General features: G+C 45.2%; 2 protein-coding genes across 7 annotated transcripts in view; one reads left to right on the top strand and one right to left on the bottom strand.

Annotated features, from left to right (window-relative positions):
- LOC139381079 (apoptosis-associated tyrosine kinase b) overlaps positions 1–20714 on the top strand; it is an 89501-nt gene extending 68787 nt beyond the window's left edge. The window contains exons 1-12 of one of the 3 annotated variants that reach the window (XM_071124320.1): positions 5365–5765; positions 5907–5986; positions 7515–7633; positions 7785–7872; positions 8639–8772; positions 9325–9531; positions 9839–9988; positions 10386–10585; positions 11074–14912; positions 15681–15804; positions 16026–16259; positions 16650–16898. In XM_071124320.1, coding sequence (XP_070980421.1) covers positions 7602–7633; positions 7785–7872; positions 8639–8772; positions 9325–9531; positions 9839–9988; positions 10386–10585; positions 11074–14912; positions 15681–15804; positions 16026–16259; positions 16650–16699 — 5058 coding nt within the window. In that variant the 5' untranslated portion in view covers positions 5365–5765; positions 5907–5986; positions 7515–7601 and the 3' untranslated portion in view covers positions 16700–16898. Of the gene's footprint in view, positions 1–5364; positions 5766–5906; positions 5987–7514; positions 7634–7784; positions 7873–8638; positions 8773–9324; positions 9532–9838; positions 9989–10385; positions 10586–11073; positions 14913–15680; positions 15805–16025; positions 16260–16642 lie in introns of those variants that run through there. The other 2 variants (XM_071124318.1, XM_071124319.1) reach the window with 2 other exon arrangements.
- A 77-nt stretch (positions 20715–20791) lies between these two features.
- LOC139381725 (BAR/IMD domain containing adaptor protein 2b) overlaps positions 20792–23990 on the bottom strand; it is a 151479-nt gene continuing 148280 nt past the window's right edge. For all 4 annotated transcript variants that reach the window (XM_071125451.1, XM_071125454.1, XM_071125453.1 and 1 more), the window contains one exon: positions 20792–21757. In XM_071125451.1, the coding sequence (XP_070981552.1) occupies positions 21658–21757 (100 nt within the window). In that variant the 3' untranslated portion in view covers positions 20792–21657. The remainder of the gene's footprint in view (positions 21758–23990) is intronic.

Raw genomic sequence — 23990 nt, 5'->3', positions numbered from 1 at the left:
AAAAGTTATTTAGTCTGCCTGGGAGCAAGACATCCTGGTCCGTGACTGGGCTGGGTTTCTTCCTGTAGTCCGTGATTGACTGTAGACCCTGCCACATGCCTCTTGTGTCTGAGCCGTTGAATTGAGATTCTACTTTGTCTCTGTACTGGCGCTTAGCTTGTTTGATAGCCTTGCGGAGGGAATAGCTGCACTGTTTGTATTCGGTCATGTTACCAGACACCTTGCCCTGATTAAAAGCAGTGGTTCGCGCTTTCAGTTTCACACGAATGCTGCCATCAATCCACGGTTTCTGGTTAGGGAATGTTTTAATCGTTGCTATGGGAACGACATCTTCAACGCACGTTCTAATGAACTCGCACACCGAATCAGCGTATTCGTCAATGTTGTTATCTGACGCAATACGAAACATCTCCCAGTCCACGTGATGGAAGCAGTCTTGGAGTGTGGAGTCAGCTTGGTCGGACCAGCGTTGGACAGACCTCAGCGTGGGAGCCTCTTGTTTTAGTTTCTGTCTGTAGGCAGGGATCAACAAAATGGAGTCGTGGTCAGCTTTTCCGAAAGGGGGGCGGGGCAGGGCCTTATATGCGTCGCGGAAGTTAGAGTAACAATGGTCCAAGGTCTTTCCTCCCCTGGTTGCGCAATCGATATGCTGATAAAATTTGGGGAGTCTTGTTTTCAGATTAGCCTTGTTAAAATCCCCAGCTACAATGAATGCAGCCTCCGGATAAATTGTTTCCAGTTTGCAGAGAGTTAAATAAAGTTCGTTCAGAGCCATCGATGTGTCTGCTTGGGGGGGGATATATACGGCTGTGATTATAATCGAAGAGAATTCTCTTGGTAGATAATGCGGTCTACATTTGATTGTGAGGAATTCTAAATCAGGTGAACAGAAGGATTTGAGTTCCTGTATGTTTCTTTCATCGCACCATGTCACGTTAGTCATAAGGCATACGCCCCCGCCCCTCTTTTTACCAGAAAGATGTTTTTTCCTGTCTGCGCGATGCGTGGAGAAACCTGTTGGCTGCACCGCTTCGGATTGCGTCTCTCCAGTAAGCCACGTTTCCGTGAAGCAAAGAACGTTACAGTCTCTGATGTCCCTCTGGAATGCTACCCTTGCTCGGATTTCATCAACCTTGTTGTCAAGAGACTGGACATTGGCAAGAAGAATGCTAGGGAGTGGTGCGCGCTGTGCCCGTCTCCGGAGTCTGACCAGAAGACCGCCTCGTTTCCCTCTCTTTCGGAGTCGTTTTTTTGGGTCGCTGCATAGGATCCACTCCGTTGTCCTGTTCGTAAGGCAGAACACAGGATCCGCGTCGCGAAAAACATATTCTTGGTCGTACTGATGGTGAGTTGATGCTGATCTTATATTCAGTAGTTCTTCTCGACTGTATGTAATGAAACCTAAGATGACCTGGGGTACTAATGTAAGAAATAACACGTAAAAAAACAAAAAACTGCATAGTTTCCTAGGAACGCGAAGCGAGGCGGCCATCTCTGTCGGCGCCGGAAGCTCAGTCCGATGATGCTGTGACACACAGCGCCAGACCATGACGGACCCTCCACCTCCAAATCGATCCCGCTCCAGAGTACAGGCCTCGGTGTACTGCTCATTCCTTTGACGATAAACGCAAATCCAACCATCACCCCTGGTGAGACAAAAACACGACTCGTCAGTGAAGAGCACTTCTTGCCAGTCCTGTCTGGACCAGCCATGGTGGGTTTGTGCCCATAGGCGACGTTGTTGCCTGGAATGTCTGGTGAGGACCTGCCTTACAACAGGCCTACAAGCCCTCAGTCCAGCCTCTCTCAGCCTATTGTGGACAGTCTGAGCACTGATGGAGGGATTGTGCTTTGCTGGTGTAACTCGGGCAGTTGTTGTTGCCATCCTGTACCTGTCCCGCAGGCGTGATGTTCAGATGTACCGATCCTGTGTAGGTGTTGTTACACGTGGTCTGCCACTGCGAGGATGGTCAGCTGTCCGTCCTGTCTGCCTGTATCTTTGTCAAAGGCATCTCACAGTACGGACATGGCAATTTATTGCCCTGGCCACATCTGCAGTCCTCATGCCTCCTTGCAGCATGCCTAAGGCACATTCATGCAGATGGGCAGGGAATCTTTATTTTGGTGTTTTACAGGGTCAGTGGAAAGGCCTCTTTAGTTAGGGGGCTGAGGTCAGACATTCAATCTTTTCAGACCACTCCCCATGAGTTCCTTATGAGCTGGCCACAGGACCTTGTGCCTGCTGCCGACATCACAGGATGAGAGACAGGTATACTATCTCTCTCTCTCTCTCTCTCTCTCTCTCTCTCTCTCTCTCTCTCTCTCTCTCTTCTCTCTCTCTCTCGCTCACTGTCTCTCTCTCTCTATACAGTGCCTTGCGAAAGTATTCGGCCCCCTTGAACTTTGCGACCTTTTGCCACATTTCAGGCTTCAAACATAAAGATATAAAACTGTATTTTTTTTGTGAAGAATCAACAACAAGTGGGACACAATCATGAAGTGGAATGACATGTATTGGATATTTCAAACTTTTTTAACAAATCAAAAACTGAAAAATTGGGCGTGCAAAATTATTCAGCCCCCTTAAGTTAATACTTTGTAGCGCCACCTTTTGCTGCGATTACAGCTGTAAGTCGCTTGGGGTATGTCTCTATCAGTTTTGCACATCGAGAGACTGACATTTTTTCCCATTCCTCCTTGCAAAACAGCTCGAGCTCAGTGAGGTTGGATGGAGAGCATTTGTGAACAGCAGTTTTCAGTTCTTTCCACAGATTCTCGATTGGATTCAGGTCTGGACTTTGACTTGGCCATTCTAACACCTGGATATGTTTATTTTTGAACCATTCCATTGTAGATTTTGCTTTATATTTTGGATCATTGTCTTGTTGGAAGACAAATCTCCGTCCCAGTCTCAGGTCTTTTGCAGACTCCAACAGGTTTTCTTCCAGAATGGTCCTGTATTTGGCTACATCCATCTTCCCATCAATTTTAACCATCTTCCCTGTCCCTGCTGAAGAAAAGCAGGCCCAAACCATGATGCTGCCACCACCATGTTTGACAGTGGGGATGGTGTGTTCAGGGTGATGAGCTGTGTTGCTTTTACGCCAAACATAACGTTTTGCATTGTTGTCAAAAAGTTCAATTTTGGTTTCATCTGACCAGAGCACCTTCTTCCACATGTTTGGTGTGTCTCCCAGGTGGCTTGTGGCAAACTTTAAACAACACTTTTTATGGATATCTTTAAGAAATGGCTTTCTTCTTGCCACTCTTCCATAAAGGCCAGATTTGTGCAATATACGACTGATTGTTGTCCTATGGACAGAGTCTCCCACCTCAGCTGTAGATCTCTGCAGTTCATCCAGAGTGATCATGGGCCTCTTGGCTGCATCTCTGATCAGTCTTCTCCTTGTATGAGCTGAAAGTTTAGAGGGACGGCCAGGTCTTGGTAGATTTGCAGTGGTCTGATACTCCTTCCATTTCAATATTATCGCTTGCACAGTGCTCCTTGGGATGTTTAAAGCTTGGGAAATCTTTTTGTATCCAAATCCGGCTTTAAACTTCTTCACAACAGTATCTCGGACCTGCCTGGTGTGTTCCTTGTTCTTCATGATGCTCTCTGCGCTTTTAACGGACCTCTGAGACTATCACAGTGAAGGTGCATTTATACGGAGACTTGATTACACACAGGTGGATTGTATTTATGTATTTATCATCATCATTAGTCATTTAGGTCAACATTGGATCATTCAGAGATCCTCACTGAACTTCTGGAGAGAGTTTGCTGCACTGAAAGTATAGGGGCTGAATAATTTTTCAGTTTTTGATTTGTTAAAAAAGTTTGAAATATCCAATAAATGTCGTTCCACTTCATGATTGTGTCCCACTTGTTGTTGATTCTTTATCTTTATGTTTGAAGCCTGAAATGTGGCAAAAGGTCGCAAAGTTCAAGGGGGCCAAATACTTTCGTATTTGTATATGCCTATCTCTCTCTCTCTGTATACCTATCTCTCTCTCTCTCTTTCTCACTCTGTCTATACCTATCTATCTCTCTATTCATACCTATCTCTCTCTCTTTCACTGTCTCTCTCTATATATATACCTATTTCTCTCTATATATCTACCTTTCTCTCTCTTTCACTATCTCTTTCTCTCTTTCTCACTCTCTCTCTTAAAGGATCATTTAGGTTTCAAGGCTCTCTCATTTCCAAGATGGACCAGTGAATACAGGCTGTCAACATCAACAGTTCCCCTGTTGTATATGCTGTGTTGCTGGGAGGCAGAGGTTCGAGGTAGAGGGGGAGAGGTGGGAGGAAGATGGGGGAGAGGTGGGGCTCCCATACTGTCAGACCTTGGCTAGGTCCAGAGCCAGAACTGGTCCCCAAGACGAAGACCCACCCTGATACAGCTGTGCTGTTATACAGTCACACTTACACCCGCACAGGTCACAGGGTGCACTGGTGTGAACACACACACACACACACACACACACACACACACACACACACATATATATATATGAACCCCCTCCCGCCCTGTGTGCTTCTGCGATGTTGATGATGATGATAATGGGAATTCCATTTGGCCCGAGTGATCCTCATCTTTCAAAAAGACTTCCCGTCAGAAATGAATTGGCTTACTGTTGACAGGAAAGATGGAAGACTCTGAATGTATGGTAGTAGGCTGATAGTCATGGCTGTTACTATGGGCATCTCCTTGGACTATCTGTGGCCCTCAGCAAGCGTCTTTATCCTGGTCCTGGAGACCCACTGGCCGTGCAGGCACCTGATTCCAGTCATCAAAGGCTTAATGAGGAGTTGATTAGTTGAATCAGGTGTGAGAGAATGGGCACACCCAGAGTTGAAGACGTTCTGAGACGAGTTCTAAGAAGTTGGAGTTCCAAGCCATTCTAGAAGTAAGAGGGAAAGATGGAGGAAACAAAATGGCGTAACCTCTTTTCTAAGTTGTCAGTTATCACTAGAGGGTCAGTTCACAACTGTGTCACTGAGCTTCGAGGCCCAGTGTCTGTGGTTGGTCCTTTCTGGTACCATACAGTCCCAGTGGTAGTACACAGACAATGGCTGTGATTCTCTGTAGGCCAGAGTCTGCAGTAGCGAGCGAGCGTACCCACTCCCCACGGAATGACTAGCCTCTGGAACATTATAGGGCAGAGGCGTCAGATATGGCCCTCACACAGGGAGGGGTCTGTGTAGGCCGGTCTGAGGGGGGTTTACTGCCACAAAGATCTGTCTGTCCTCCTCTGGAGCAGAGAATGTGAGTGTCATCGGTCATTGTTGGGGGAGAGAGGGATGGAGGGAATGAGAGAGGGGGAAGGACAGAGGAGTAATGTTGCTGTCACTCCTGTCTCGTTTGGATGAGTTTGGGCTGAGAGTGAGCGTGAGAGCAGGCTGGTGTTTGCAGGGGAAAGGATAGACGCGGGACACAGGACATCACCGTGCTACTGACAGATAGGATACAGCAATGAGAGAGAAGGACTGAGGCTGATGCTATGATGCCAGGGCCTGCCTCTGACTGACCTTCGAGGAACTTTCTTTTTGGACCATGGCTTTTGCTGTCATTTTTGTCTCAAATCAAAACAAATCAACATGGCGAGTTTTGGGACTTAGAGGATGCTTGACCCATTGCAAGATGGATGGCTTATATCGCTTTCATTGTACACGGAGATGTGTATATGGCCAGATGACATTTCTTTCTTAAGCCTGAGGCTTGAAATCGAGAGTTATTGTCTGAAATAAACCAATGCTGAGGTGGGTCTCGGCAGGTGTGATGTTGTTGGTGTTTATCCGTTTGTATGTGGATGTTTGTATTGTTTAAAACTGAATAATAGCTGTGTTGTAAAACTTGCAAGGTCATTCTCTAACATCTCTCTTTTTATTCTGTCTCCCAAGTCCAACTCCTGAAGTCCACAGAGCTCGGTCGCCACAGTCTTCTCTACTTGAAGGAGATCGGCGATGGCTGGTTCGGAAAGGTAAAACCACTCTCTCCCTCCTCACGTTTACTTGTGAATTCTTTTGGTTGTATTTTGTTGGTTATTTTCGCTGTGCTGGAGGCTACTGTACAGGATTATGAGAGGTAGCTAGATGAAATGTTCTGTCACGTTCACGGTTGTTGTGCCCTGAGCTGTGATCCCAGTCGTGGTAAGGAGCGAGCCTGTTCAAATGGCTGACGGTGCATTACCTGTAATGTGTGTCTGTAACGGTAATCCTGGGCTGATCCCCGTGACGTCTCCCTGACTGACTGACACGGCCGGGTACAGAGAGGTACAACGCCACACAAAGGACTTGTGGTCCTCTGTAGCTCTGTTGGTAGAGCATGGCGCTTGCAACACCAGGATAACGGGTTTGATTCCCGGGACCACACATACATGAAAAATGTGTTTTGGATAAAAGCGTCTGGTGAATGGCATATATTAACTCAGGGAGAACCGTGTAGCCCGCCCTAGCAATGCAGGAGTTTTACTTTACATTTCACTCATTTCACTGTTCCTATTACTGTGTAATTATGATTTTAAAGACTGTAACAAGTATTGCAGTTACTCATTGGGTTCATGGTTATGACTATAGTGTGAAAATGAGTAGTTACAAGACATGTTACATTGTGCAGGTTCCTGTGTGGCTCAGTTGGTAGGGCACGATGCTTGCAATACCTGATTGTCTGTTCGATTCCTGGGGCCACTGATACGTAAAGTCACTGCAAGTCACTATGGCTAGAAGTGTGTTAAATGGCATATTAATATGTGAAGTGGTAGTAGAAGGTTTACCCAGGCTTTCATGCGATCAGCTTACTCTGAGCTACTCTGACATGAAGATAACTGATTATCGTCATTCTCTCGTTCCCTCCCTTTGTCTGTTCTCTCTCACGCTCATACACTCGTGCACACACCCTTACCCCACACTTGTGTATCTTGACTGGGTATGTCCATTCTTGTGTGTCTGTCTCTGTGACCGCATGCACACCACTCTGTCACGTGTGGTTCTGTATTTCTTGTTGGTCTCTATATTAATCTGCATGTCCTGTGTATGCCTCTCTGTCTCTGTGTATGCCTCTCTCTCTCTCTGTGTATGCCTCTCTGTCTCTGTGTATCTCTCTGTTTACTTGCATTTGTGTGACTGTCCCATCCGCGTTTCGCCTGAACGTATGTGTATCCTCCTCAATCATGTTTGTCCTCCACAATAACCACTTCCGTGTGTGTACTGTTTGGGAATAATTTTTTTGTGTGCCTTTCCTCTGTCTTTGTCTCTGACTATCTCGCTGCGTGTCTCTCTGTTTGACTTTGTGTTTATGTCTTCCATTCCTCCCCATCTGTCTCTGTGTTTCTGTGTGTGTGTGTGTGTGTATGTGTGTGTTGTGCGTATCCTCTCGGTGTGTCTCTGTGTTTCTGTGTGTGTGTGTGTGTATGTGTGTGTTGTGCGTACCCTCTCGGTGTGTCTCTGTGTGTGTGTGTATGTGCGTGTTGTGCGTACCCTCTCGGTGTGTCTCTGTGGCTCTATTACTAGGTTCTCCTGGGGGAGGTGAATGCGGGTCTCAGCACCACCCAGGTGGTGGTTAAGGAGCTGAAGGCCAGTGCCAGTGTTCAGGACCAGATGCACTTCCTGGAAGAGGCCCAGCCATACCGGTGAACAGACTTAATCTTTCTCTGTCTATCTTTCCCACTTTTTCTGGAATTTACCTCGAGTTGATTGAAGACCAAGTCCTGTTTCTTTATTTGGCATGACAGTGCTTTGTGCCGACACTAACTCTGTGACATTGCACCCGTCCGTCTCCAGTGCCCTCCAGCACCCAGCCCTCCTGCAGTGCCTGGCGCAGTGCACTGAGGTCACCCCTTACCTGCTGGTCATGGAGTTCTGCCCTTTGGTGAGTACTAAACTGGACTGTGACTGTTACTGCACCACTTCATATAGGCCTGCCTATCTGTCTACGGCCATTGTAGTCAGTAGCCTGCTGGACTAGCTAGAGTCATGGTCCAGCGTCTATTGCGATCTCTTTACTGCAGGCAGTCTATGACCCTCATCATCTATTGGACTGATTGGACTACTGGACCACTGTATATCTGGCTACTATAATCACGTCTATGATACTCATCTTTGTACTGAAGTGATTGTGCCAATATATTATATTAGTTTGCATTTGTCTGCCCCCCAGTGACCAGATATTGTATTACTGGCTGAGTGAGCAATTAACTGATTGTGACGTATCCATTCTGAGGGAAGACCTACTACCTACACTCATTGACAGGACGTTTCACTTCCAAAAAGTCCTTCAGCCAGTGTGCAGTGACCTAGCTGTACTGTAATTAGCTAAATGTCTAAACAGCATCCTTTATTGTGTCAATATCTATATATCTCTAATATCTCCACTAGGGTTCCATTTCAATTCCAGTCAAATCAGGAAGTCCAAATTCCAATTCCAGTTCTCCTCAATGCTTTTTAATGATGGACATTTTGAATTTAGTTTGCTTTCTGAATTGAGTGGAATTGAAATTGGAATTGCCTCATACTCGGATCTTCACTATATCTAGGTAGGCCGTCATTGTAAATAAGGATGTGTTCTTAACTGACTTGCCTAGTTAAATAACGGTTCAAAAAAAGAACATCTCTATATATCTCCTCCATGTCACCAGGGTGATGTGAAAGGGTACATGCGGAGCTGTCGGACTGCAGACACAATGACCCCTGAACCCCTGATACTGCAGAGGATGGCCTGTGAGATTGCCTCAGGACTCCTGCACCTACACAAACACAACTTCATACACAGGTGGGTGTCACTTCCTCTATCTATATATCATTACCACTATGTTATAGTCTTTATACTACAACCCACTCATTGGAATTATACTGTTATTACCCTGTAGACTGGTGGTACCCGGTAGTCACGTGCTGCCAGACGTCACATCATATTCTTGTTCTGTAGAAACCTATGACAAACTAGGTTCCCAGAATCCCGTAGCTGTGAGTTGTTGGATTTCTTCTTGGTTCCTATTGGTTCCTTCCTGTAACAATATCCTGGTGCTGCCTGAGTGCCTCTTCATAGACTCCAGCATCAGTGATTTTGTTGCAGGGGGAGACCTCTTCTCTCCAGAGTGACCTCTTCTCTTCACTGTCTACACAGCATCCACTTATAAGGAATGGTTCAAATTGATGAGTAAAACTGTATTGATTGACTGCATGAAGTTCTGTAAGGCTTTTAGTACAGTATTGAAAATGTCAGACTGTCCATTGACTCACCATGATAACTTGCCCGTTATGCATATACATCATCAATCAATTATCATCTCATGTACAATTGTGTTCTCTGTCTTCCCTGCAGTGACTTGGCCCTGAGAAACTGCCTTCTGACCGCTGATGTCACAGTGAAGATTGGAGACTACGGCCTGTCACACAATAAGTACAAAGATGACTACTTTGTGACGTCAGACCAGATGTACGTGCCACTGCGTTGGATCGCTCCAGAACTCATAGATGAAGTCCATGGCAACCTACTGGTAGTAGGCCAGAGCAAACAGAGCAACGTCTGGTAAGAACATCAATCGACTGACAGATAAATAGATTGATTCAGCCAAATTCTGGATGAAGACCAATCTCAATGGAGCATGCTTTTTAGTCGAGGAATCTGTGTCCAGGAAACCGACCCTATCTGGATTTTGGTCTCAGTGATCGTAATTATCCAATGTTTTCCCCAATAAATATGGATTGTTATGCTTTACATGTAAGTAAGCATTTCACTGTTAGTCCACACCTTTTGTTTACGAAATATGTGTATTTTGATTTTATGTGTTGCTCTTCCCCGTGATTCTATAGTCTGATGTTGAGTGTTTTTTCAGGTCTCTGGGCGTGACTATCTGGGAGTTGTTTGAGTTGGGCAACCAGCCGTACAGACACTATTCTGACAGACAGGTCCTGACGTACGCTGTGAGGGAACAGCAGCTCCGACTGCCCAAGCCCCTGCTCAATATACCCCTGGCAGAGCGCTGGTGAGTGTCTCTCTCACTCACTCACACACACATACACATACACACACACACACACACACACACACACACACACACACACACACACACACACACACACACACACACACACACACGGAGACAGACGGAACGACAGACACACACAGACAAACACAGACAAACGTCATCCCACACATAATCTGCGTCCCAAATGGCACCCTATTTAGTGCCTAGGGCTCTAGTCAAACATTGTGCACTAAATAGAGAATAGTGTGGCATTTTGGACACAGACATAAAACGACTGATGTGTGATGACTACAGCCGATAGATTCATTTGTGGTTCATTATATCTTCCTGTATCCCATGGTTGTTGTAATGGTTGTTGTGGTGTGTGTATGTGCGTGTGTTCTTGTGTCACCAGGTATGAGGTGATGCAGTTCTGCTGGCTCCAACCAGACCAGAGGCCCAATGCAGAGGAGGTCCACCTGTTACTCAGCTACCTGTGTGCCAAGGGGGCCAACGAGGCCGAGGAGGACTTTGAGAGGCGCTGGAACTCCCTGCGTCCCAACCCCAACGCTGGCCCCAACAGCCTCCACCATGGGGCAGGAGCCCTGGCCATTGGTACGTTTACGACACTTTTTATTGCTCCTGTCTACTTTGCATTATGTTTTATTGTCTGCTTCTGTTTTAAAATAAAATACAAATCTGCACATTGCTCTTTTCAGGAAGAGAAATATACTGTCCTCAAATAACCCAAATTAAGAAGAAATAGTGTGTGATTATAAATGTTTACTCATTACTCGGGGCGGCAGTAGCATAGTGGTTAGAGCATTGGGCCAGTAACCGAAAAGTCGGTAGATCGAATCCCCGAGCTGACAAGATACAAATCTGTCGTTCTGCCCCTGAACAAGGCAGTTAACCTACGGTTCCACAGTAGGCTGTCATTGTAAATAAGAATTTGTTCTTAACTGACTTGCCTAGTTAAATAAAGGTAAAAGAATACTCACATACTCAAGGCCCACCAACCCTGCTTTAGTTGATTACAGTCTGCTGCTGTTTGACATTACATTTTCTCTTAGGGGATTACCAAAGTACTTATCTGTCTACAGACCTCCCCTCCTCCTCCTTCCCCCTGCTGGAGCAGTTCTCTGGATGCGACGGCTACCACAGTGAGTCAGGAGATGATATACTGACCGTGACCGAGACCAGCCACGGCCTGAACTTCGAGTACAAGTGGGAGAAGGCTCGGGCGGGGGCGGAGCAGCCTTACCACCGTGCTGCCTTGTCCTCCAGCGGTACCCTGGGGGCCGTCAACTACCACCGCCAGGACCTGTACTACCCCCCTGGGCCAGGGGGCATGGTGGGGGGCTGTGGTGGGGTGGCCTACTACGAGCCCAAGATGCTGCATGGTTCTGGGGTCGGGGTGGTGCCGGTGCTCAGCGCCTGTAGTCCTTCAGTGAGCGCTGAGTACTACGTCCGCATGGAGGAGCCTGGTGTGGACTGTCACATCAACATGGACCTGGACTACACCATGTGCTCCTACAGCCCAGACTACCAGGGCAGCAACGGGAGCTTCCTGACAGGCAGTGGCAGTGCAGACTCAGGGGAGTGTATTATGGGGATGGGTGCATGTCCCTCCCAGGCCCACTCCAAGCCTGTGGACTCGTACTGGTCGGCAGACATCCGTAAAGCTGGGGGTGGTGGAGCGTATGACTCGGACCCAGATGGAAGCCCGGCCATCTCCCTGACCATGGAACCCCTGCTGGGGCAAGTCTCTGACTCCAGCCCCCTGAGACCCTGGGAGGCTGGTCATTACGTCTCCTACAAGGACCGGGATGGGGGGTTCTACTACGAACACTCACCCCCTATGGGCATAGGCCACCACATGGGTCTGGGTCTGGACCATCACCAGCACTACCTGATGGGGCGGGAACACTCTCCCCCCGAGCCCCACAAGGAGAGCTGGGGGTCCCGGAGCCTGCGTCAGGCCCTGGGGGAACTGGAAAACCCTCTGGGGATATCTCCCTCCATCAGTACCCCTCCCCAGGGTGGTGGTCCTCCTTTTGGAGTAGGGGACCCCTACCTGGAGACGACCAAGGGACCAGGCTCCATCATTGGGGGGAGTAGCGTCACTGGGGGTTACTATGACATGATGGGTTCTCTGAGGAAAACCATGCCGACCATGCCAGGCCACACCCACTCAGTCAGCATCACCATGGCGTCGGAAGACTCGGACGAGGAAGAGGATATATTCTCAGAGAGGCAGAGAATCAACAGTAGTAACACCTGGCCCTCTAATCTCTCTAGCCATTGCACTAACAACAACAGTCTAGGCCTGGGCCGTAGTAGACAGGCTGGCTGTAGGCAACAACAGGATGCCTATGTAGACTTTCTCTACACTATGCCCACTACCGACATAGAGGACTCGTGGCCTGAGGAGCACAACCTGACCTTCCGCTCCTCTGTCTCTGCTGCAGTTAAACCCATAGACTGCCTGGAGGCTACGGCGGCTTCGGCTAAAGACAGCAGCTGTCTATCCCTGGGGAAGCATCATACCCTGATACCCTCTGACAACGCCTACAACACCTACATCTATCTGTGCCATGAGAGGGAGGGGGAGAGGGAGGTGAAGCCGCCACCAATCGAGTGCTGCCACTCTCATTTCGTCGACCCCCTTACAGGCCTAGTGGTGCGAAACTACACCTGTGATGGCTACAGAGATCAGATTGTAGAGATACTCAACAACGAGGAAGAGAGTGTGAATCTGTCTCCAGCACCGGGAGGGCCTAGTGTGTCTAAATCAACCCTGACACACAACACTAACACAACCACAACCGTAACCAACCTTGACCACCCTGTTCAGTATGTTGACATCACTATGGACGATACCCTTTCCATAGACCACAAGCAAGAGGTTGTCACAGAAGACAAAGGGGTTCTCACTGATCCTAAACCAGAGGACATGACTATGGCTATGACTGCCCCACTTCCCTCAGTGAATGTGCCTGGCCTAGTCTGCTTGGTTGAGCCAGAGTCAGAGCTGAGCCATACCTTAGACAGCGGCCTGGACAGAGACCACTGCTCCAGCATCAGTCTAGTGGACATCTCCGACTGCTATACCGACGACGATGATGAAGACGATGACATTACTGACGTGACCTCAGGGATCTTTGCTGACGAGGCATCGGCCGGGGACCTTAACACCTCCCCCTCCTTGGCCCATCCCCTCAAGTCCCTGCAGAAGCAGGTGGGAACACCCGATTCCATGACTTCCATGGATTCCATGGACCTGATGCCTTTAGCGGCCGGCTCCACCACAGAGCCATTCAGCCCTGCCTTCAGCTCCTCCCACCCATCTAGTTCCTCCCCCAAGGCAATGGATAGCGGGTACGACACAGAGAATAACGAGAGCCCAGAGTTTGTCCCCAAGGAGCCCCACAATGAGCCCCGGGACCCAAAGACATTCACCCAGCCACTTGGGGAGTCTGTCCTGGACACCAGCCTGGATGAAGAGGGGGAGGAGGGGGGAGAGGAGGCCGAGGTGGCTCCACCGGAGGATGAGGATGAACCTACCCTGGATGAAGATGTGACTCTAGCAGCCTCACAGATCACAGACAAAGAGAAGGAGCTGGCCCCCCTAAGTGAGAAGAACCCTTACAGGGACTCTGCCTACTTCTCTGACTATGAGAATGAGCGCCTTTCCAGGGATGATGAGGATGAGAAAGTGGGGGGTGATGAAAATGTAGGAGTGGAGGAGGGAGAAAAGGAGGAGAGCCTGACAAGGAAGAGGGAACTCAACCCTCTTCGTATAGAGGAAGAGGAGGGAGAGGGGGAGATGAGCCTGACAGAGAAGAGGGAACTCAGCCCTCTTCATATAGAGGAAGAGGAGGAGGGAGAGGGGGAGGTGAGCCTGACAGAGAAGAGGGAACTCAGCCCTCTTCATATAGAGGAAGAGGAGGAGGGAGAGGGGGAGGTGAGCCTGACAGAGAAGAGGGAACTCAGCCCTCTTCATATAGAGGAAGAGGAGGAGGAGGAGAGTCTGACAGAGAGGGAGCTCAGCCCTCTTCATATAGAGGAAGAGGAGGAGAGCCTGACAGAGAAGAGGGAACACAGCCCTCTTCATATAGAGGAAGAGGAGGAGGAAGATGAGACCTTAGCTCTTCTGGAGGAGAGTGAAGACCCAGAGATGGAGGGTTGCTTGACAGAAGAGTGCCACCATGATGAAGGGCTGGAGCTGGGGCTAGAATTGGCCTCTAATATCTCAGGAGAAGTAGAGGAAGGGTCAGAGGGATGGCCTGCCCAGGAGGAGCCCTCTTCCCTGGGAGACTGGGCAGCAGAGGTGGTGGGGGCTATGGAAGAAGCCCTGGGGGAACTCAAGAGGAGCAGCAGTACTGAAACCAACTCTGGTACCAAGGAGGAGGAGGAAGAGGAAGGAGAGCGAAGAGACATGGAGGACTCATCTGAAGCCTTAGAATTAGCAGATGTCCTACAAGAAGCATCTTGCGAAAGGTCAGAGAGCATTGACAAGGACGATGATGATGAAGAGAACGGACCTCCTGCACGACGTCAACGCTTCTCCTCCTCCTCCCCTCCCTCCATTCCTCCATCACCTCTCCCCCCGATGACTCCCCCTCCGGTCCGGGTGTCGCTCACAGACGGGGGGGAGGCGGATGAGGAGGACGGAGATGGTGACTCGGATGACAGTGAGTCAGATGAGGAGCTGAGGTGTTACAGTGTTCAAGAGGAGCAGAGTGGAGGGGAGGAGAGCGAGGAGGAGAACCATGTGGTACCCATCGTGGTCAGCGACTGTAGCGATGCTCATAACCTACGTAGTCTACTGAAGGTGCCCACCACGCTCACCTCCGAGTCGCTCGCTGATGACTTGCTGGGACGAAAGAAGAAGGTGGTGTCCTTCTTTGATGATGTCACTGTTTACTTGTTTGACCAGGTGAGTAGTCAATCACAGATGAAGGAAAACAAGATAACGGAAAGGGTAGTTTCTGCATCATGCTAGTTCACAAGTTCATAGTCATTTTCTGCTTTTTTCATTCTATCTAAGTCACATGGTATAAGACAAATAAGATATTTTTTTGTGCCTTGAATTAAACTAGACATACTACTATAGACACTGAACAAAAATATAAACGCAACATGTATAGTGTTGGTCCCATGTTTAATGAGCTGAAAGTAAAATAATCCCATAAAGTTTCCATACGTACAAAAACTGTATTTCTCTCAAATTTTGTGAACAAATTTGTTTACATCCCTGTTAGGGAGCATTTCTCCTTTGCCAAGATACTCCATCCACCTGACAGATGTGTCATATTAAGAAGCTGATTAAACAGCATGATTATTACACAGGTGCACCTTGTGCTGGGGACAATGAAAGGCCACTTTAAAATGTGCAGTTTTGTCGTGTGGGAAAAATCATTCTGATTGACTCGGCCTGGCTCCCTGCTGGTTGGGGCTGGGTGCCTAGTGGGTGGGCCTATGCCCTCCATGGTCCACCCATGGCTGCACCCCTGCCCAGTCATGTGAAATCCATAGATTAGAGCCTAATGCATTTATTTAAATTGACTTATTTCCTTATATGAACTGTAACTCGGTAAAATCTTAGACATTTTTGCATGTTGTGTTTATATATTTGTTCAGTATATTTTTGTTTAAAATGCACACTAACCATAGTTCTAACCTTTTGACTACTGTCCGTTTCCAGCAGAGCCCAACTAAAGAGCTGGCTGAGCATGGTTTCTCTCCAGAAGCTGAGACCAGCGGACAGGGTTCAGAGAGCAAACAACCAACCTCTGATGACTCCTCAGATGGAAACATCTCAGAAGAGAGTAAGTACACTAGTCCAGAGTCCACTACTTACATTGAAACATTGATTGAAGTCAATCGGCATTTCATTTCATAATCAATCTCAAATCTATGATTTTAGATGTGTAAAATATAAGAGGCTGTTTCCAAACTGCTCCCTTTCTCTTCCTCTCTCCATACCTACTTTCCTCCCTCCCTCCCTCTCTCTTCCTTTCTCTCTACCTTCCTCCCTCTTTCACTTCAGGTGCAGGGTATGAGTGGGAGGATGACTTCCCCTTGTTGCCCCTCCCGACTTCCTCATCCAAGATGGCTGCCTCCTCCTCAGCCTCAACCCCCTCCACACCCAGCCTGCCCGCCACCTCCAAGGCCCCGGAGCCCAAACCAGCGGTGCAGTACTCCCGCTTCACCGTTTCCCCTAGCCATGTGTCTCGCTTCTCCATCACACACGTCTCCGACTCCGACATAGACTCTGGTCCAGGTGAGTGATGTTTCATTAGAAACATGTCTGAGGAGAACTTATTGTATGGATTTTACAAAGTGAATAATGAAACATAATGAATAAGTTGTAACTATCCGCCTCTCTCTCTCTCTCTCTCTCTCTCTCTCTCTCTCTCTCGCACTTTCTCTCGCCCTCTCCCTCTGTCACTCTCCCTCTGTCTCTCTGTCTCTCTCTCTCTCTCTCTCTCTCTCTCTCTCTCTCTCTCTCTCGCACTTTCTCTCGCCCTCTCCCTCTGTCACTCTCCCTCTGTCTCTCTGTCTCTCTCTCTCTCTCTCTCTCTCTCTCGCACTTTCTCTCACCCTCTCCCTCTGTCACTCTCCCTCTGTCTCTCTCTCTCTCTCTCTCTCTCTCCATCTCTTCAGGGAGCAGTGAGGATGGGGACAGAGAGTAGACAGCCACCCAGGAGCTGCACCACATAAACTTATCGTGACTTTTATGTAGAGCTTTTTGGACATCAGGTTTCTGAAAAGACAGTGCCTCTTATTGTTTATGGTGTGGAAGAAGAGGAGAAAAGAGAATCAACTCTTATGAGAATATATAAAATAATATATGATAATACAGTTGAAATTGGAAGTTTACATACACCTCAGCCAAATACATTTAAACTCAGCTTTTCACAATTCCTTACATTTAATCCTAGTAAAAATTCCATGTCTTAGGTCAGTTAGGATCACCACTTTATTTTACGAATGTGAAATATCAGAATAATAGTAGAGAGAATGATTTATTTCAGCTTTTATTTATTTCATCATTCCCAGTGGGTCAGAAGTTTACATACACTCAATTAGTATTTGGTAGCATTGCCTTTAAATTGTTTCACTTGGGTCAAACGTTTTGGGTAGCCTTCCACAAGCTTCCCACAATAAGTTGGGTGGATTTTGGCCCATTCCTCCTGACAGGGCTGGTGTAACTGTATCAGGTTTGTAGGCCTCCTTGGTCACACATGCTTTTTCAGTTCTGCCCACAAGTTTTCTATAGGATTGAGGTCAGGGCTTTGTGATAACCACTCCAATACCTTGACTTTGTTGTCCTTAAGCCATTTTGCCACATCTTTTGAAGTATGCTTGGGGTCATTGTCCATTTGGAAGACCCATTTGCGACCAAGCTTTAATTTCCTGACTGGTTTCTTGAGATGTTGCTTCAATATATCCACATAATTTTCCTCCCTGATGATGTCATCTATTTTGTGAAGTGCACCAGTCCCTCCTGCAGCAAAGTACCCTCCGAACATGATGCTGCCACCCACGTGCTTCACAGTTGGGATGGTGTTCTTTGGCTTGCAAGGAAGTGGTTCCGTTCATCACAAAGCCCTGACCTCAATCCTATAGAAAATTTGTGGGCAGAACTGGAAAAGCATGTGCGAGCATGTGCGAGCATGGAGGCCTACAAACCTGACTCAGTTACACCAGCTCTGTCAGGAGGAATGAGGCAATATTCACCCAACTTATTGGGGGAAGCTTGTGAAAGGCTAACTGATCCAGGTTAAACAATTTAAAGGCAATGCTACCAAATACTAATTGAGTGTATGTAAACTACTGACACACTGGGAATGTGATGAAAGAAATAAAAGCTGAAATAAATCATTCTCTACAATTTTTCTGATTTATTCACATTCTTAAAATAAAGTGGTGATCCTAACTAACCTAAGACAGGGAATTTTTACTAGGATTAAATGTCAGGAATTGTGACAAAAACTTAGTTTAAATGTATTTGGCTAAGGTGTATGTATACTTCCTACTTCAATTGTAAATACACAGAGTAATATACGTTACAAAGAACTTATATGCAGGTAAAGACTTTTATGTTGCGTTCAACATGTTTTTTGAGCGACAACACAAATCTATGGACGAACTTTGGAACGTTGTTTGCCACCATAGTCATCACTCATTTACAGTATGTTAAGGAGAGCAAAAAACATGGGTATCTAAACAGAACACACCGTGTACCCCACTCAGAGGAGGAGGGAGTGAAAAAATGGAGGAAAGGACAGAATCCAGGCTTTTCACTGAAGGATCGGTGTTGGAAAGTGACCAACAACATATCTTTGAGACATTGCTTTACCTGTCCTCTTCAAATATAAATGAAATGGCACATGTAATATAATAACGTTACATGTTTCCAAACACTTTTACATCCATTGAAGAGAATAATGGGACACCTAAGTGTATGTGAAGGAATGGAGCTATTGAACAAGGCGGAAAGTTGTTGCCTTGAAATGACTGTATTAGCAGAGATGATCAATGCTGCATTTAGTGACTCCAGAGTTTCCTATAAGGAGTAGGACCACCACTGTATTGTACTGTATGTATCGCCCTTATGATTCCCACCAATCAGAATTCCAGAGTCACTATTCCTCTCCCTCTGTCTGTGTGGGTCACTATTCCCCTCCCTCTGAATGCCTGGGGTGTAATCATTAGTGCACACCGTAGCAAACAGTTGCAAAACGTTTTGCGACGGAAAACAAATTCAGGTATGTCCTTCCCCTGTTGGTTCCCTTTGCTTCCGTTTTGGTTCTAGTGATTCCACCTCTGCTTTTACATACATCCCTGGACCTAAGCTATTGTGAGAATCCATCAAGTCAGTTTTGAGGCAATATCATTCAGATGACTTTTAATAAATGCTGTACTTCTTTTTTAGGATTTTGGATCCACGTGCTTTGCAGCAGATAGTGTGGGTAAATCACAGCATATTGTGAGCATATTACATATTGGCTTCTGTGTTGAGCTTCACGTCATCACATGCTGTGTAATAGGTCTCCTTGTCTTGAGGTGAAGATTCTTTGTTAAATTATCAAAGAACTTGTACATTTCCGATTCTGAAAATCGTACTGCAGTATAAGAACTGCAAGCTTACAAATACACAGATAAACTTACAGATACAGTAGCATATCATTTTTATAGAACACCTTTGATGAAATTATCACTTTTAAGAAATATGAAACCTAAAAATGAAACTTAAAGAATAGAAGAACAAACAAATTATTTTCAAGTGGCTCAAGTGGCTTCGGTAACATGTTGAAGATGAAATAATCCAATGACTATTAAAAGACCACAGAACTGAGTACTTGTTCAGTGTTAACATATTGTTTATGTTCAGCTGTGTGGTGGTCAAGGGTTTGGTGATGCTACATGGGTTTGTCGTTGTGTAATGTTTCACGGTTGTGTTCATGATTTTAACAATGGAAGGTGCATTTGGAATTTATGGACCTTACTTTGCTATGTACAGTATGTGAAAATGTATGTGCTATAGAAAGGAAGTTGGGTGGTTGTGGGTGTAACATAGAAAGCATTCCGTACAGTCAGGCTGGTAAGATAATGCAGTATTACATCAGTATCACTGCAGCATGGTCGCAGGTATGTTTGTGCAGTCTTGCCTACCTCAATCACCATAGGTTGGCAAGACAGTACAAACAGATCTGGGACCAGGCTAATGTCACTGTAGGCTTTAGCTTCAAAGAACCAGGGTGCCAATTTAGTTCACATAGATATAGAATTACATACAGTAGGTTCTATTTCTATGGTTCACAGATCCACTCTAGTCTCCATGCAGTCAGTGTGTTTTGTTCTGTTTGTTTGCCTTTCTAGAGCTTTAATATTGTTCACTAGTATAGTGTCTATAGATCTATCTAGACCGCCGTCTGTGTATGTACTATTTTTATATATCAAAAAAAGAAAGAACATATCAAGAAATGACCTGGAAGTGGGAGATAAAAGGAGATGTCTTTGTTTTATTGTTGCCAAAGAGATATATTTAATGAAGTCATGAGGAAAACAGGAACAGGAATATATATTTGATCTATAATGTTTTAACCCTACAGATATAGGATCTTAATTTGAGATAGTTTGCTACAGCAGGAAAATAATCCTGGAGCAACAGGAAATGTGAATATTGTGGGTTATAATTCATGGACATTTTTGTAGGGATTGATACAATTTTCAAAGAGGAAATTACAAACTTCCAAAGGCTTTTTAAACATCAAATACTCTACAATTTTGAAACGCCCTGCATTGTAGGAAAGTTCTCCTGCAACAGGGTGATCAAATTAAGATCCTACATCTGTATAGCGAGACGATAGCCTGGGTACCAGTCTGTTTGTGTCATCATGCCACTGTAATGATGACACAAACCAACTGGTACCCAGGCTAGTGAGACAAAGGGGGTATTGTGATAAGGAGCAACATTTGGTAATGCGCTGGTTGTAATTTAAACGAGCAGGACTAGTTTAGGCATGCTGTCAGTAAATGTGCCCCACCCACACTCACTTACTGGTCACATGGTTACTTTCTGTACCTTATTATGAAATACAAATAAAATCTGTTTTACACAAGGATGTGGGTCTCATGTATTACATAGCCTGGTCCCAAATCTGTTTGTGCTCTCTAGCCAACTCATAATGCTCACTTTAAAAAATGATAATGTAAAAACATGAAGCAAAGAGAGTATAAAAGGAGACGTGCTTTTCAAGAGTTTCTTATAAACACAGTAGAAACGCACAGGTAATATCTGGAATATACTCTGCAATATCACTTTATTTTCTCTAGTAAATTCAGTGTTTTTTTTATAAATTTACAGACAAATGAAACGGGATGAGAAGCAAATACATTTATAAAATAGTACGAAATACAACAACTCCTTTGTATTGTTATGTATTAATGTCATACTATACAATTGATATATGCATGAATGCTTAATATTATTGTTTTTCTGTCATTTAAAATATGAGAATAACAGTGAAAAGCATTTGAATGCTATAACTTACAGTATTGTGTATAACATTGACCTTTTCTTTCTCCATCTCTCCTAATCTAGTGTGCGGCTCAGACTCATGTAGAAATGTGTTTCTACAAGCCGCCATGCCCTGTGCTCTTTATATTCTCCCTGATACAGGCCCTTTAACATATACTGTATAACATAGTTTACTTTGTGACAAATGTATTGCTCACACAAACAAATTCAAAGAAATTCCTCCAAATCTTACAAATCGCTAATAGCAAGAAGTAAAATACGACTAGATCATAGAACTAGACACCCACAATAAGATAGATCAAACAATTACCTTTTCTTAAGCATATTCATACATTATTAACAAGTAACAGATTCAGTTATAATTTACTGCATACAGTTTATTACTGTTTTCAAATGCTTTAATTGTATTGAAGAGGCAGTCCAAGGCTAGGTGTGCTTGAATGCTATGGATAGTTCAGTCTGTGCTAAAACTTGTGCAGCACATGGTCTACTCTACTTGTGAAAGATTAGTCCTGTGTGTGCTTGGATTTGTCAAACAAATCAGGGTTCTTCTTCCAATTGGCTGGCTAAATGTATCTGTGCTTTACAGCAACCAATCAGAGGCAAGGATAATAGGAAGTAGAGCATGGAGCTAATAGAGGATTGGAGGAGGAGACTGGTCATCGACAGAGATGAGAGGCCTGGGTTGGTCCTCAGTGGCCTGGGCTGGTTCCTCCTTAGGCAGAGGGACACTGTACAGACAAGAGGGAGGGAAGATGGATAGGTGGAAGGAAGGGAGGAAGGAAAACAGGAGGAAGGGATAGGGACAGAATGGATGAAGAACGGGAGGAGAGGTGGAGGGAACCAAATGATCCATTAGTTATTAAGACTAAACATTACGGAGTTCAGAGTAGAGAAGTTTGGCGAGTGAGTTTGGAGCTGCCTCTGAATGAAGATGGAGTAAGGGTGAAATAAGGCTTTGATGTGTGCAAGGCAAGCGTCATGCAACAAAACCATCAACAGAGAATTAAGATTCTGTTAAGGCTCTAGTCAGTCTGTATCACTGAAGCTTTAGAAATGTGCGATAGAAATGTAAAGGTAATTTCTGATTGAGCCGACATAAGGTTTACCGTGAATGCAGTCTCCGCTAACGCAGGAACATTGCCTTGAAATGTAAATACGCTGTAATGCTGAATTTGCGCGATACATATTGAATAGAGCCCTAAATTAATATTTTCAGAATGTATATTATTATCTGGGTGGAATGCACAACCAATGCCCATCCCTGATTGGTTGGCGAGACACCGAATGAAAGCACTTCAATGATGACAAATACCCACTGTTTTCTGCCAAGTGACATCACTCCTATGTGAGACAATCTGACGTAAGACAATAAAATAATGTCAACTGTTCAAGAGATAGTGGGGACTTCCAAAATGACACCCCATTCCCTAAATAGTGTGCTGGCTCTGCAAAATAATTATACACTATATAGGGAATAGGGTGCAATTTCAGACAAAGGCATAGAATGGGGGAATAGGCTAGGACCCTCCTCATGAAACCAGATGATGACAGGGATGTGCACTAAGATAGTGGAAGGGAAAGATAGCAAGGCACATAGAAGGGAGAAGAAGCTGGTGAATGGCTGATATTTATGCTGAATGGTGACATGGGAATCATCTTGTCACTTACGAGGGGTCCGTTTGACTCAAAAGCGGGCAAACTGTTCACTCAAAAGTCCCAAACTGAAAAGGTAAACAGTCCCATGGTGTGAACATTCATGTTCATTTAAAACATTGGGTAAATCATTTAACTTACTTTTCAACACACTGTCTAACTTCTTAATAAACTAACCATAGCCACAGTGTTCAAATAATAATTACATATTTATAACATATTTACATTTGTTTGAACTTATACTTTACATAAACAATGAATCATTTAAAGACAGCAAAACATATGCTTTCACATAAGTACACTGTAAGTTACTGTAAGTTACTGTAACAAAAGCTACAGAATGTTATTGTAAATTCCAAATAAACTGGTTTAACAGTACATTCATGTAAAGAGATGCAGTTAAGAACTGTTAAACCAAAGTTTCTTTGGAATTTACGGTAACATACTGTGTTTTTTCATACAGTAACTTACAGGTAACTGGCTGCCAGTAAGTTACTGTAAAAACAACAGGACTTTTTTTTACCGTGTATTTTTAGTTTGACATATTTTGACAAAACCGCAACTGATGTTAATAACACTAAAGTTAATAATCTTAGGCTATTATACCATTCACCAAAGCCTGTCACTCCCCAAAATGCAATTTGTTCAGTACAACAAAACAAATGAACCAACATAAAAAAGTTACAAGCAAAAAGAGAGGAGCGAGGCAAGCAGGCACACACAAATAAACAGGCATATGACACGTACACAAACATTCCACCAATCAAATGTCCACAGAGTACTGTAAATACAGACAACAGTTAAATGGCACGATACCCAGTCACAGGTAAAGTTAATCTGCAGTAAGGAAAAATACCTGTTTGGGAGCAGCAGGAGGAGCTGGCCGGCTAGGGTATAGCGGTGGATCGGGGGTTGTTTGGATAGTTCCGCTAACACTTTGTTTGGATAGTCTCCATACAGATGTTCAGTAAATATTCAAACTGTTTAACAAACTATCTACTAACCCTAGTTCCACCCACAAACCCTAACCCTCACAAGCTGCTATAAAACAACAAAGATGCAGTTTGAGCATCTATAGACCATCGATAGGGGACTATCTAAATAAAATGGGACCTACTGTACTGTACTAGAAAGGGCAGTGGGCAGACCACAATCCTGACAATAACATTGAGATAGAAGGCGACAGCAAATGTCTAAAGTAAGGTGGAGTGAAGCACTGCATGCATGAGGTAGTGGGAGAGGAAGCTAAGGTGACGACTACTACTAGATTTGAACACAAACTAATTTGTAAAATAGTAATATGGTTAT

This window comes from Oncorhynchus clarkii, chromosome 23, assembly GCF_045791955.1.
Source record: "Oncorhynchus clarkii lewisi isolate Uvic-CL-2024 chromosome 23, UVic_Ocla_1.0, whole genome shotgun sequence".
In the NCBI taxonomy this organism is placed as follows: Eukaryota; Metazoa; Chordata; class Actinopteri; order Salmoniformes; family Salmonidae; genus Oncorhynchus; species Oncorhynchus clarkii.
Note: the sequence above shows the minus strand (reverse complement) of the source record. Positions and strands in the feature narration are given on the sequence as shown.